At 36.4% G+C, this 14,981-nt stretch overlaps 1 protein-coding gene across 4 annotated transcripts in view; it reads left to right on the top strand.

Annotated features, from left to right (window-relative positions):
• HLTF (helicase like transcription factor) overlaps positions 1–14,981 on the top strand; it is a 70,539-nt gene that overhangs the window by 41,345 nt on the left and 14,213 nt on the right. For all 4 annotated transcript variants that reach the window (XM_068546073.1, XM_068546071.1, XM_068546072.1 and 1 more), the window contains exons 14-18: positions 3,678–3,775; positions 8,043–8,186; positions 9,605–9,743; positions 10,720–10,855; positions 13,093–13,272. In XM_068546073.1, coding sequence (XP_068402174.1) covers positions 3,678–3,775; positions 8,043–8,186; positions 9,605–9,743; positions 10,720–10,855; positions 13,093–13,272 — 697 coding nt within the window. The remainder of the gene's footprint in view (positions 1–3,677; positions 3,776–8,042; positions 8,187–9,604; positions 9,744–10,719; positions 10,856–13,092; positions 13,273–14,981) is intronic.

Here is a 14,981-nt window from a genome sequence, read left to right as displayed (position 1 = left end):
CACCATGATCAAGTGGGGTTTATTCCAGGAATGCAAGGATTCTTCAATATATGCAAATCAATCAATGTGATACCTGTATTAACAAAGTGAAGGAGAAGAACCTTATGATCATCTTAATAGATGCAGAAAAAGCTTTTGACAAAATTCAACACCCATTTATTATAAAAGTCCTCCAGAAAGTAGGCATAGAGGGGACTTGAGAATCTCAACATAATAAAGCCCATGTATGACACACCGACAGTCAACATCGTTCTCAATGGAATAACTGAAACCATTTCCACTAAGATCAGGAAGAAGACAAGGTTGCCCACTCTCACCACTATTATTCAACATAGTTTTGGAAGTTTTAGCCACAGCAATCAGAGAAGAAAAAGAAATAAAAGGAATGCAAATCAGAAAAGAAGTAAAGCTGTCACTGTTTGCAGATGACATGATACTATACATAGAGAATCCTAAAGACGCTACCAGAAAACTACTAGAGCTAATCAATGAATTTGGTAAATAGGAGGATACAAAATTAATGCACAGAAATCTCTTGCATTCCTATATACCAATGATGAAAAATCTGAAAGAGAAATTAAGGAAACACTCCCGTTTACCATTGCAACAAAAAGAATAAAATATCTAGGAATAAACCTACCTAAGGAGACAAAACACCTATATGGAGAAAACTATAAGACACTGATGAAGGAAATAAAAGGTGATACAAACAGATGGAGAGATATACCATGTTCTTGGATTGGAAGAATCAACATTGTGAAAATGACTATACTACCCAAAGCAATCTACAGATTCAATGCAATCCCTATCACACTACCAGTGGAACTTTTCACAGAACTAGAGCAAAAACTTTCACAATTTGTATGGAAACACAAAAGACCCCGAATAGGCAAAACAATCTTGAGAAAGAAAAACGGAGCTGGAGGAATCAGGCTCTCTGACTTCAGAGTATACTACAAAGCTACAGTAATCAAGACAGTATGGTACTGGCACAAAAACAGAAATATAGATCAATGGAACAGGATAGAAAGCCTAGAGTTAAACCCACGCATATATGGTCACCTTATTTTTGATGAAGGAGACAAGAATATACAATGGAAAAAAGACAACCTCTTCAATAAGTGGTGCTGGGAAAACTGGACAGCTACATGGAAAACAATGAAATCAGAACACTCCCTAACACCATACACAGAATAAACTCAAATGGATTAAAGACCTAAACGTAAGGCCAGACACTATAAAACTCTTAGAGGAAAACATAGGCAGAACACTCTATGACATACATCACAGCAAGATTCTTTTTGACCCACCACCTAGAGAAATGGAAATAAAAACAAAAAGAAACAAATGGGACCTAATGAAACTTAAAATCTTTTGCACAGCAAAGGAAACCATAAACAAGACGAAAAGACAGTCCTCAGAATGGGAGAAAATAATTAGTCCTTTGTCAGTTGCAAATGAAGCAACTGACAAAGGACTAATCTCCAAAATTTACAAGCAGCTCATGCAGCTCAATATCAAAAAGCAAACAACCCAATCCAAAAATGGGCAGAAGACCTAAACAGACATTTCTCCAAAGAAGATATACAGACAGCCTACAAACACATGAAAGAATGCTCAACATCACTAATCATTAGAGAAATGCAAATCAAAACTACAGTGAGGTATCACCTCACACCAGTCAGAATGGCCATCATCAAAAAAATCTATAAACAAAAAATGCTGGAGAGGGTGTGGAGAAAAGGGAACCCTCTTGCACTGTTGCTGGGAATGTAAATTGATACTGCCATTATGGAGAACAGTATGGAGGTTCCTTAAAAAACTAAAAATAGAACTACCATACGACCCAGAATTCCCAGTACTGGGCATATACTCTGAGAAAACTATAATTCAAAAAGAGTCATGTACCACAATGTTCATTGCAGCTCTGTTTACAGTAGCCAGGACATGGAAGCAAGCTAAGTGTCCATCGACAGATGAATGGGTAACCAAGATGTGGCACATATATACAATGGAATATTACTCAGCCAGAGAAAGAAACGAAACTGAGTTATTTGTAGTGAGGTGGATGGACCTAGAGATTGTCATACAGAGTGAAGTAAGTCAAAGAGAAAAACAAATACCGTATGCTAACACATATATATGGAATATAAAAAAAAAAATGGTTATGAAGAACCTAGGGGCAGGAGGGGAATAATGACACAGATGTAGAGAATGGACTTGAGGACACGGGGAGGGGGAAGGGTAAGCTGGGACGAAGTGAGAGAGTGGCGTGGACTAATATATACTACCGAATGTAAAATAGATAGCTAGTGGGAAGCAGCCACATGGCACAGGGAGATTAGCTTGGTGCTTTGTGACCACCTAGAGGGGTGGGATAGGGAGGGTGGGAGGGAGACACAAGAGCGAGGAAATATGGGGATATATGTATATGTATAGCTGATTCACTTTGTTATAAAGCAGAAACTAACACACCATTGTAAAGCAATTATACTCCAATAAAGATTTTTTTTAAAAAATAAGTAAAAATTTAAAAAAAGAAAAAAGACAGCCCAATAGGGGAATAGACACTAAGAATATAAATGTACAGTCCATGGAAAGAAAAGCTAAATAACCAATAAACATAGGAAAAGATAGGCAGACTGAATCATAGGGTAAATGCACATTAAAGGATCAGTGAGATTGTGTCTCATCCATCATATTTACAAATATTTAAAAATCTCAGGGAATCCCTTGGTGGTCCAGTGGTTAGGACTTTGTGCTCTCACTGCCAAGGGCCCAGGTTCAGTCCCTGGTCTGGGAACTAAGATACCACAAGCTGCGTGGTGCAGCCAAAAAAAAATATCTCACAGTGTCAAGTATAGGCAAGTTGTGTAGCAACAGGAATGCACAGTGGATGGAAGTGTAAATTACCATGGAGAGCAAGTAGGCCAAATATAATGAAGCCCAAAGATACATGAGCTAGAACTGTCTTGATATCTGCTAGGAGATATGAAAAAATAGTTTTCATTACCACATTATTTTAGTGAAATATTGGAAATAATGTAAGTACTGTCCAATAGAGGAATGGAAAATAAAATTGTAGTGTGTCCTTCCATAGAGTGAGTGTCCTCACAACATGGCAGTTGGCCTTCCCCCAGAGGGGGTGATCAGAGAGGGAAGCCAACTAGAGAGAGGTAGAGAGCAGCTGAGACAGAAGCTGTATCTTTTATAACTTTTATAATCTCGGAAGTGATAACTATCATTTCTATTGAGTGTGGGAGGGACTACACAAGGTTGTGACTGTCAGGAAGTAGATATCATTGGGGCCCATCTTGGAGTCTGGCTACCATATTAACTGTAATACAAATTCAGAAAACTGCATAAAACAAATGTTAACTTTAATAACTATGAATAACCTAACGAGTATTAGGAGATATTCCAAACTTCCTCTCTATGCCCCTTCCCAGTCACAATCCTCTGCCTTCCCCCATAAATAATCACTCTCTGGATTTTCAGTTGTATGAAGTGGCAGGGTAATATCTAGTTCCTGTTACTTCATTATGACTAGAAACAGAAGTCCTTCATTTTAATTCTTCCTCATTTCTCTTCATAGAGGCACATTTTTGTCATATCTGTATTGACTTTGTGTATGTTTGAGGAAAAAAGAAACAGCTGAAGTATGTATCTTCTTTCAGGAGCATCTGCAGTGGAGAGTTCAAAGAAAACTGATACTGAAGAGAGACCAAGAACAACACTGATCATCTGTCCACTTTCTGTGTTAAGCAACTGGATTGTAAGTCTTCACAGCCCTTTAAAAACATGTAATTTATATTTGTCTGACACTATTAAAAAGAGTCTTTCATTGCAAGAAATATGCTTGGTCAGCACTTTATATTTAAATTGAAGTAATTGTTAAGTGAATTGGGATTATATTTGCTGAATTGAAGTAATTTTTCTTTGAAAATTTATAGTAGAGAAAGAAACATTGTCAGTTGCTGTCGTAAGATTTGGCTTGTACTTCTGCCTCTTCCATTTCTGTCCCCCAAAGTGTATAATTTAAGAATACACCTTATTTATGAACTGTTGGAACCTCTTTTTTTTTAATTTTTTTTTTTTTTTAATTTTTAAATTTATTTATTTATGACTGTGTTGGGTCTTCGTTTCTGTGCAAGGGCTTTCTCTAGTTGCGGCAAGTGGGGGCCACTCTTCATCGCAGTGCGCGGGCCTCTCACCGTCGTGGCCTCTCTTGTTGCGGAGCACAGGCTCCAGACGCGCAGGCTCAGCAGCTGTGGCCCACGGGCCCAGTTGCTCCGCGGCATGTGGGATCTTCCCAGACCAGGGCTCGAACCCGTGTCCCCTGCATTGGCAGGCAGATTCTCAACCACTGCGCCACCAGGGAAGCCCCATGGAACCTCTTTTTTAAGAACACCACTAATGGTCACTTTTGTTTTTATAACAGCTTATAACATTTAGTGAGCTCCTATGTGCTCAGTTTTTCCCTAAGCCCTTTTCGTAGATTTTCTCATTTAATCTTCACAACTATTATTCTCATTTTCCAGGTGACCAAATTGAGACACAGAGAAATTAAGTAACTTGCCTAACGTCATCCAGCTAATAATTGATGGAGCTGAGATAGTCTCCAACATTCTGACTCTAGAGCCTATGCTTTTAAGGCTACCACCAGAAAATACTGTCTCTTTTTTTTTTTTCTTCTTCCAGATTGCTTTTCTGTTCTAAAACATTGCATTGGAATGGAACCTCTTTATGTGTTATGTGTAGGAGCAGCTTGGTTCTATTTCCTTTCCAGTTTGAGCTTCAACCTGCATGTTATAATGAAATAATGACTCTATTGGAAGCATTGTGGACATAAAGACCACTGGATGTGAACTTCCATTCTTGCCATCTCCAAGGTTATCTGCATCTCTCCTGGCCTTTCCTCCTCTAATCTCAGAGGTGGAAGAGGTCCTACTCTTTGTAAGAGCAATACCTTAGTCTATACATTAGATTCCTTCTCTTTCTGCCTTTTCATTTTGTATGTTATTTTTCCCTTTGCCTGGTTATTCAGTCTCTCTCCACTGGCTCTTTCATGAAACATACTCAGATCTTTTACATTTTTAAATACTTTTCTCTTGATTATGTCTCACCTTTAAGCTGCTACTCTTCTTGCATTCACTGTCATAACTCTTGGGGTTCAATTTCCACTTTATGCTTTTTTTTTCTAACTCCTTAGCTCATTGTAACTTGGCTTCTGCCACCAGTTCTCTAAATTTCCTTGGAAAAAATTAGTAGTTATTGTCTAATTGTCAAATTCTGTGACCTCTTTCATATCTTCTTGACTTTTATGTAGCTTTGCCTTCTTTGGCTCTTAACTTCTTATTATAAGTTTTTGGTGTATTTATTATTTTTTTTAATTACACTGTCTTCTCATTAGTGTCATTTTTCCTCTTAGGACCAGGATGAGTTTTAGTTCTCTTTTGCTCTTTTTTTTTATTCCAACAAAGCTATGCTACTTCTTTTGATGTGTGATCCATTGCTGGAAAGACAGTACATGGGTACTTGAATAGCAGTTTCAGGGTGAGGTTTACAAGTATTAATGGAGGTATAAACAAAAGAACAGTGATTTTTTAACTGCTTGGGGCCATGGATATATATTTTTAAGATCGGTAATTAGTATTTCATTATAATTTTATATTTGGAAAAAAACCAAAAGTTTAGTATATAAACTTAAGAAAGGAAACCTTGGCAAAATCATGCCTACTGAGGTTATGGAAAAACTGACTTTTAAAGGAATGAGTGATGGTTGAGCATATAAGGGGTAAGAATTAGAATTTTGCAATCTCTCGACAAGCTGCTCTCTTCCAAGCCCCCTGGTAACATAACCTAGCACCGTAATAAACAAGCTAGAAGTGCCTTATCTTCTCTTCTTTGTCTTCAGACATGGGAAAGAATCCAGTTAAAGGAGGAAGATACCAATCCCAATTACACCACATAATTTTTCTGGGTATTTGGACAGATTATTCATCCTCCCAATGGAAAATTAAATAATAACACCTATTTCATTCTCACAGACACACACACACGCAACCAGCACAGTGACTAGAAACTCAACACTATAGTTCTCTTTCTCCAAAAGAGTTAATTTTCTTTTATGTCAAGTCTGATCTTTCCACAAATATTCTCTCTTTCATTTCAAGGTAACCTGTTGATTCAGTTTTCTCATGCTGTTCTCTTTCTCCTTTTGTTTTCCACCAGATTTCTTGAAAAATTCTCTGCATTTTCACCTTTACTCTTTCATGTTTTATCCTCTTTTCTGTATTTTTGCCTTTGTTTCAGATTTCATTCTCTCTTTAGCCCACAGTAAGTCTGGTTTTTGCTCCCACCCTCCATAGAAACTCTTTGAAGGCCTTCAAAGACTTCATTGTTGCCATGTCCAGTGAGTTCCCTTTTTCTTTTCTTCTGCCCTGACTTTGTTTCCCTTTTATTACTTTTTGTTATGTGTTATTTTGTAAATCTTTAATCCTTTTGGTAAAGAGAGGGAATGAACATAAATTACAAATTAAAAAATTGATCTTGTATTCATTCTTGAAACTTTGGTATTCTTTGGTCCCCTGCCCAAGATTTTGTTTGCTATCCCAATTTTCTGACCACTGTTTTTCTCTGCCTCTTCTTCCTTCCATGCTTCCTATGTAGTCTGCCTTTTTTTCACTTAAAGCTTTTTTTTTTTTTTTGTATTATGAAAATTTGTAATGAGATCTCCATTAGTCATCTAGATTCAAGAATCAAAAGTTTACCACATTTGCTTTATTTTTTTCTTTGCTGGAATATTTAAAATCATATCTCAGATGTCATGTCTTATCTCCCAGTAGAAGCATAAGCTGTGCTCTTTAAATATTGCTCCCTGCAGGCTTTTCCCCTAACTGGTTTCCTCATTGTATTTGTTCTCCTTAGAAAATCTTATTCATTCCTGTAGCTTCATGTACTGTCTACTGATAACTTTAAAGTCTGTATCTACACCTGCATTACAGGCCAGTATTTAAATTTTTGTAGTATATTTCTCCAGTCAGATATTCTATGGTGACCAAAAATTTTAAATGTCTAAAATAATAATACTCATTATCTCTTTCTCATCTTTATGCCTGCTTTCCCTTCTTTTTTTAAACTTCTCTGTATCTTTATCACACAGTTCTTCTGGTAGTTATTTTAAGTATCAGAGTCTTCTTTTGTCTTCTCCCTTTTCTTCATATCCCATATTTAATTAGTTCTCAAGTCCCATCAGTCACTGTCTTTCACACCAGTTCTTTCCATTCTGTTCTTACTTTTGCCAGTCTTGTATAGGTCTTCATCATCTTTATCATTTTTCATCTAATAGTTTCCCAGCTGTGTCTCCTTAGTACCTTCTGTCTCTTTCTAATCTTTTTTTTTTTTTTTCCTGCTCAGAATCTCCCAGATCTACTGTTTTCTTGAGTTAAAAAAACCAAAGCAGACAAAAAATTCTCAAGTTTTTAAAACTGATCATGTTGTCAAGGAGGACAGGGACCAGGTCTTATTTTTCTCTTTAGCTGTACCACCTTTCTGGTTGATACCTGGCAAACAGTAGGCCTATAATAAATGAACGAAAGTAGATACTGTGCTTGTATCTCTACCTACGTTCATGAAAATATTGCCTACTGTTCTTTCAGTGTTTAATTTTGATAATATTAAGTCACTAAATGGAAGCATTAAAGACCCTTTTTGTAAAATACTAAATTAAAAAAAAACTTACTGTTTTAAAAAAGCTTGGTTGCTTTTTCCTTCTAAAAATGAAGCAGCTGCCCACTGGTAGGGACAGGCAAAATTTATATAATGTATTATTATTGTATATATGTCAGTTTCCCTGGCAATAAAATAACTAGTATTGTTATTATCATTGTTGTGGTTTTAGTTTAGATTGCATGAAACTTGTTTTTATGCAATTTTAGTAGTTTGATTTGTGACACTACTGCCAAGACAGTACATTTTATACACATATTGAACCTGACACTAACCTACTTATTATTAAAATATTTCTAATTTTCTTTTAGGACCAGTTTGGACAACATATAAAATCAGATGTGCACTTGAATTTTTATGTTTATTATGGTCCTGATCGTGTTAGAGACCCAGCCTTGCTTTCGAAACAGGATATTGTTTTGACTACATATAATATTTTAACTCATGACTATGGAGTAAGTATGTTGACACGCAGAGATTTTCGGAAGTTGAATTTAAGTAATTGCTTCAGGTTTCTAAAGTGTTCTAAAATTCAGGCTTTATACTCTTCCCTTAATATATAGGAAGTAAATAGGAAATTTTTTTAAATAAAATATTTTATTAAAATTAATTTTACCTATATCTTGTTACTTTTTAAAGTGTGGCTACTGGAAAATTTAATATGACATCCGTGGCTTGCATGACACTCCTATTCGACAGTGCTGCTCTAGACCCTTTTTCCAGAAGCATTCATGTGCATACATATCCACATAATTTTGTATATAATTTCAGGAACTGGTAGGCGTGCCCTCAATCCCATCCATGGGTTCTAGCCCCAAATTAAGGATCTCTAAATCAGGAGTTTCACAGGTTTCTTCAGGTGCGGCATTTACCACACTATCTGCACAGATTTACCACACTGTACAGATGGGGAAACTTGAGCATCAGGCTGTCCTCCCAGCCCAGCAGCTGAGCCCAGGGACCCCGTCTGCTGGGCTGTGGGGCTGCCTGGCCCTCCTGTACTGGTGTGGAGGGCTGGCACTGGGGGTCACCTCTTGGAGGGTGATGCTGCAGCTCTGCCTCTCTGGTCCCCCCAAGAGGAGATTGTTTTTTAATATTTTGCCAAAAAAAAAAAAAAAAAAAAAAAAAAGAACAAGGTTCAACTTCCTTTAGATAATAATTTAGGAATATTTTATATTTAGAACACTTAAATTTTAAAATCTGAATTGTAATTAAGTGTATATAGCAATTTGCAAATGAATTCTTACTTTTTCTGATATTCTAGAATATTGTTTTCTGTCACAGTGATTTGATAATTGTTTATCTCAATTTAAAAATAAGCTTTTTTGTATCTGAAATTTGTTTCTCAGTTCATTTAGAATTCTAATTGCTGTTTGCCTATAATTCCAGTTGTTAAGTTAAAATGTTTTCCAAAATACTTTACTATAAAAATTTTAGTCTTTAGGTAAGAACATTAACTTTTACATAAAAGTAATTATGTTATATTCAAATAATTCTTTTTACTGACGATTTTTATATCATCATATGTTTGAATCTGAGGCAGAATAAGAATAGCTCAGTGTTTTGAACCAAGGTCTCATCAGAGAGCTAGATTACCTGGGTTTGAATGCTAGCTCTGCACTTCATAGCTGTGGTACTTTGAGCAACATACGTCACACCTTGGTGCTTCAATTTTCTCATCTGTAAAATAGGAGTAATAATACTTCTTAAGTTTGTGAACATTTAATAATTTAATATATGTAGTGCTTAAAGCAGTACCTACCACATAGTAAGTGATGATATTAAAGAATAACAACTCATATTACTTATCAAATTACATAAAGTATTATTTTACTTTCCTGTGTTTTTAATTCATATGAAACATTTATTTCAGACTAAAGCTGATAGTCCGCTACATAGCATAAGGTGGCTAAGAGTGATCCTGGACGAAGGACATGCCATACGAAATCCAAATGCTCAGCAGACAAAAGCTGTACTTGATTTAGAAGCAGAAAGAAGATGGGTATTGACAGGTAATGATAGCATATACTTTAAAAAAAATGAATTCCCAAATATGTATGGTTAAGTAAGTTATGAGGTAACTTTGTAAACTTCAAGTGGATATAAAGTCTCTCCCAAAAACCAATTATAGAAATCATTTAATAAAACATTTTGACTTTTTTTTATAGCTGCCCATGATATAGCAACATTTGAATTATAGTTCATTTATGGAACAGTCACTAGACTTATTTTTGAACTTTGGAACTCTAGACACTTTAATCCTCCAGTTAGAATCTTGATTTCTCTACTTCCCATCATGGAGTTTGTTTGCTACTCATGAACCTGTACTGGAAGATGGGGACGAGAATATAAACTCAAATTAGTTTTTTTCTTCTTGCTAGTGCTGCTGATTTAAAAATCGAATAAGCAAATGTTCTTGATAAGGAGAAAGTTGAGTTTACGGGGTCTGTGGTCTTTTTGTTAGTATGGCAAGTGAGAGCTAAAAATCAGAGCCAGACTGTATTTTGAGATTGTGTATATGTTTAACAAAGGATTATAGTCACAGCTTAATAGTTAGTGGGTCTGCTTAGAATGAAGTGCCCATTTTCTTTTTTTATTTTATTTATTTATTTATTTATTTATTTTTGGCTGAGTTGGGTCTTCGTTTCTGTGTGAGGGCTTTCTCCAGTTGCGGCGAGCGGGGGCCGCTCTTCATCGCGGTGCGCGGGCCTCTCACTATCATGACCTCTCTTGTTGCGGAGCACAGGCTCCACACGCACAGGCTCGGTAGTTGTGGCTCATGGGCCTAGTTGCTCCGCGGCATATGGGATCTTCCCAGACCAGGGCTCGAACCCGTGTCCCCTGCATCGGCAGGCAGATTCTCAACCACTGCGCCACCAGGGAAGCCCTAGTGCCCATTTTCAAGTGTTGTCTCCGTTGATCGGGCTGGTGGATATTTTGATTGTGTACTCTGGCTATAGAGTTAAAACAGTTTTCTGTTCTTTTTAGGCACTCCAATTCAGAATTCTTTAAAGGACTTGTGGTCTCTTCTTTCCTTCTTAAAACTTAAACCATTTCTTGATAGAGAATGGTGGCATAGAACAATACAGCGTCCTGTCACAATGGGAGATGAAGGAGGACTTAGGTAAGTAATTTCAGGACAACTGATTAATATTAGCTACAAATAATTATTAGCAGCTTGAAGCAGTTGCCACTTTCATTACTATTTTAACCTGACTGTTAGCTTTCCTCTCCAAAAAGTGTTTACAGCTTAATGTCTTTGACTCTCAAAAATCTGATGATTCTTGTTTAGGGGATAAAAATTTCTACCTACCACTAAAAGGTTAACCCTCCTTTCCCCTGATTTTAGTCAAAACTGTGAAGGAAGGCAGAGCTATATGGTCTTTGTGTGTTGCTCTTACCCTCAAAACCACCATTAATAAATTAAGCAGTGACAGGAAAAACATTATATGCTCAGAGAATCCAATATGCCCTAAATTTTCATAACTTACCTTGTATAGCAGTGGTCCCCAACCTTTTTGGCACCAGGGACCAGTTTCATGGAAGACAGTTTTTCCACGGACGGGGGCAGGGTGGGGGATGGTTTTAGGATGATTCAGGCGCATTACATTTTTTGTGCACTTTATTTCTATTATCATTACATTGTAATATATAATGAAATAATTATATAACTCACCATAATGCAGAATCAGTGGGAGCCCTGAGCTTGTTTTCACTTGCTACTCACTGATAGGGTCTTGATATGAGTCTGCAGGCAATTGATTTATTATGGTGTCTGTGCAGTCAAACCTCTCTGCTAATGATAATCTGTATTTGCAGCCGCTCCCCAGCGCTAGCATCACCGCCTCAGCTCCACCTCAGATCATCAGGCATTACATTCTCATAAGGAACACACAACCTAGATACCTCGCATGCGCAGTTCACAGTAGGGTTCACGCTCCTATGAGAATCTAATGCTGCCGCCGATCTGACAGGAGGCGGAGCTCAGGCGGTAATGCGAGTGATGGGGAGAGGCTGTAAATACAGATAAAGCTTTGCTTGCTCATCTGCTGCCCACCTTCTGCTGTGCAGCCTGGTTCCTAACAGGCCACGGACAGGTACCGGTCCATGGCCTGGGGGTTGGGGACCCCTGTTGTATAGCTTTATATAGTGATAGCCGAATGATGTGGTAATACAGTGGCATTAACAAGAGTTTTACAAGACAGAAAGTTGTTTCTGGTGGAGATAGATAAAAACTCAACTTCTCATAAATATCAACTTGCTGATAGCCATTTTGAAGGTACTAGGCTAATGTTCAGATTTTTTGCCTGGAGCAGTGGTTTTCAGACAGAGGGTTTAGGATTCATTAGCATTTGTGAAATCATAAAGATGGCAGCTAGCATTATAGCTGTTCATTAAAGAAAATGAAATAAGAGTAGAAGATTTAGGAAAATAGCAGAGTGCATCACACACAGTATTGTTTTGTGAAATGTTTGTTTCTGTTATATGTATATGTGTTTCTGTATGTTTGATGGATGGAGTAAAATATGTTTCTTACTGTGGGTTACAGTGAAAAAGATTCAAAAGCCACTAACCTAGTTTGCAGTACTGTCTACTTGATTCCTCAGAACCAACTATTTAAATTCTGATTTAAGAAATTGTATTTATATTTCATTGTTAGGAAAAAATCTTTTTTTAAAGAGTTGCTTCCTTTTTTTTTTCTGATATTGAGAAGAGATTTTAAAGGTTGTAGAATCTAGAAGGCATTTATCCCTCTTCTGAATTGTCACATCATGTTTTAATTTTTATTTTTGGCACTCATTACTTTATAAAAATTACTTATTTATGTACCTTGATTTTCATATTACTGGAGAAATTTTTTGAAGATAAGATCTTACTCATTTTATGTATTTATGATGTTTAGTATAATGCCTTGCGCTTAATAGGTACTTTTTAAGAATTTGAGTGTCAAACTTTGGGTGGTGTAGTTGACAGAATTGAGAAGTAAAAAGAGGGTTAGTGATTAGAAAAACGGGGAAAAGAGCTTCAGAAAAATAAGGACAGGATAAAAGATTAAACTGTGACAGGTACTGAATTGAGGTCAAATTTAAATGTATTTTGTTGCTATAAATTTCTCTTTGTAGAATATGTCTGCCATTATAAGATTGGATAAAACCTCAAACCAGCATTTTTTTTTAAAAAATCTTTAAGGTTAAGATTTTTTTTAGATTTAGATTTAGATTTTAGATTTTTTTTCTTTAAGGTTAAAATCTCTAAGGTTATAGAACGGTAATAGATTAAGATATTCTTTTTTGTTCTCATTGAATTATTAACTTATGAAGAAATAAAAAGTTATGTGATTATTTCTTTTATTTTGATTAGGCGTTTACAGTCCCTAATTAAAAATATTACACTTAGAAGAACAAAGACAAGCAAAATTAGAGGAAAACCTGTTTTGGAGTTACCAGAACGTAAAGTATTTATTCAGCACATTACACTTTCAGATGAAGAGAGGAAGATTTACCAGTCTGTGAAAAATGAAGGCAGAGCTACTATTGGAAGGTATGGAGAAAGAAAGTCATTTTAGAAATTAGTTTTTATTTTCTTTGTTAACTTTAATTGAATAGCATTTTTTAGGTATGTTAGCAATAAAGTCTTATTAAGTGCACTGAAGTATAATTTGTTTTTTTTAACTATTTACTTTTTAACAAATTAATAGTTCAACTGAGTGAAATAATATTATAATTCACCAGGTAAGTAATTCCTTAAGTTAGGAAAAACGTTTACGTGAAATGGCAAGTCTTGGATTGCTAGTCAGAAGACCTTGCTTGCTTCTATTCCTGGTTCTATGTCATGGGAGAAGATTAAAAACATTGAGAGAAGTATATCTAGAGAAAATAAACCTATTAAGGACTAAAACTTGGGGGAACGTTCCACATTAAAGACATAGGAAAATAAAGAGGAGCCACTGGAAGAGATTCTGTCAAGGGGAGATGTATGAAGAAAGTAGAGAAACTGTTACAGAATTCCAGTAAAGACTGTAATCAAGAAAGAATATATGGTCAGTAGTGTCACATAGTGCAGAGACTTAGTAAAGGCTATTTACAGTAATTTGGTGATTCAGAAGTTACCGGTATAAACTCCCAGAATGGTTTCACTAGAATGATGAGATATGTAGCCAAATTGTAGGAGTAAAGGGATTGCAAAGAAGTAGCCAGCTGTAGGGGTAGACCATTTTTCACAAAGTTTGTCTTTAAAAGGAAGAAGACTGGTAGATAGGATTGACAGTTGGCTGCTGGATCAATTGTTTGATGGTTTTATTTGTGTAATTGCTTTGAGAGGAAGAGAACATGGAAGAGACTACAGATAGAAAAGAGAATAAAACAAATTGGTGGAGAAAAATAAAGCCTACTATGGAGGTAAATAATATCAAGAGTACAATCAGTGAACTATGAGACAAGATATGTACAGAGTAAGGCAGTGGGAAGTTGAGGAAGGTAGACTGGATTTGCAGCCATTGCAAAAAGTAAGGTTTTTAGAGGGGTAGACAGGCTCCACATGGTATTGGATCTATGTAAAAGTTAAATCAGTACGACTTTCCAACCACACGTGGAAATCTGGAACTAGGAGCTGATGAAGTGTAGATTAAAGGTATTGGGGATTGGTAGGTGAGAAATTCTAGTCTAAGCAAGAGCATGTTTGATGTGAATGCATGAAGGAACCAGAATGAGTAGGAGACAAGTGAAGGCAGGACAGGGTTGAGAATATAGGGGAATCTTCAAAACATAAGAACTTCAGTGAGGTACAAAGCAGGTTTAATAGGAATTAGGAATATTGAGAAAGATTGTTCTAAGCAAGCGATTTCAGAGTTCAAAATCTTGCAGTGGTGATTCAAATTTCCTTCATATTCATTCTTTCAACCAAAATTTATTAAGTGCCTGTGTGCCAGGCACTGTTGTACACATTGGGATACAGCAGAGTAAAGCAGACAAAAATCTCTACCCTCAAGGAGTTTATATTTCAGTGGGAGGTAACAGATTAAAAAATTAAGTTTTATGGAAAAGAAGTAAAGCAGAGAAAGGAGGTAAGGGAGCACTGAAGCTGTTTTTATAGGGTATCCAGGGAAGATGATTTCACTGAGAAGGTGATATGTGGGAAAAGATTTAAAGGAGATTGGGGTTGGGGGGCATTTCTGGCAGAGGGGAACAGCAAGTGTAAAGGCCCTGAGCTGGGAGCATACCTGGGGAGCTTGAGCAACAGAGAGGCAGGTG

The sequence above is a fragment of the Eschrichtius robustus genome, chromosome 6, assembly GCF_028021215.1.
Source record: "Eschrichtius robustus isolate mEscRob2 chromosome 6, mEscRob2.pri, whole genome shotgun sequence".
Classification (NCBI taxonomy): Eukaryota; Metazoa; Chordata; class Mammalia; order Artiodactyla; family Eschrichtiidae; genus Eschrichtius; species Eschrichtius robustus.
This window is presented reverse-complemented; position numbering and strand designations above follow the sequence as displayed.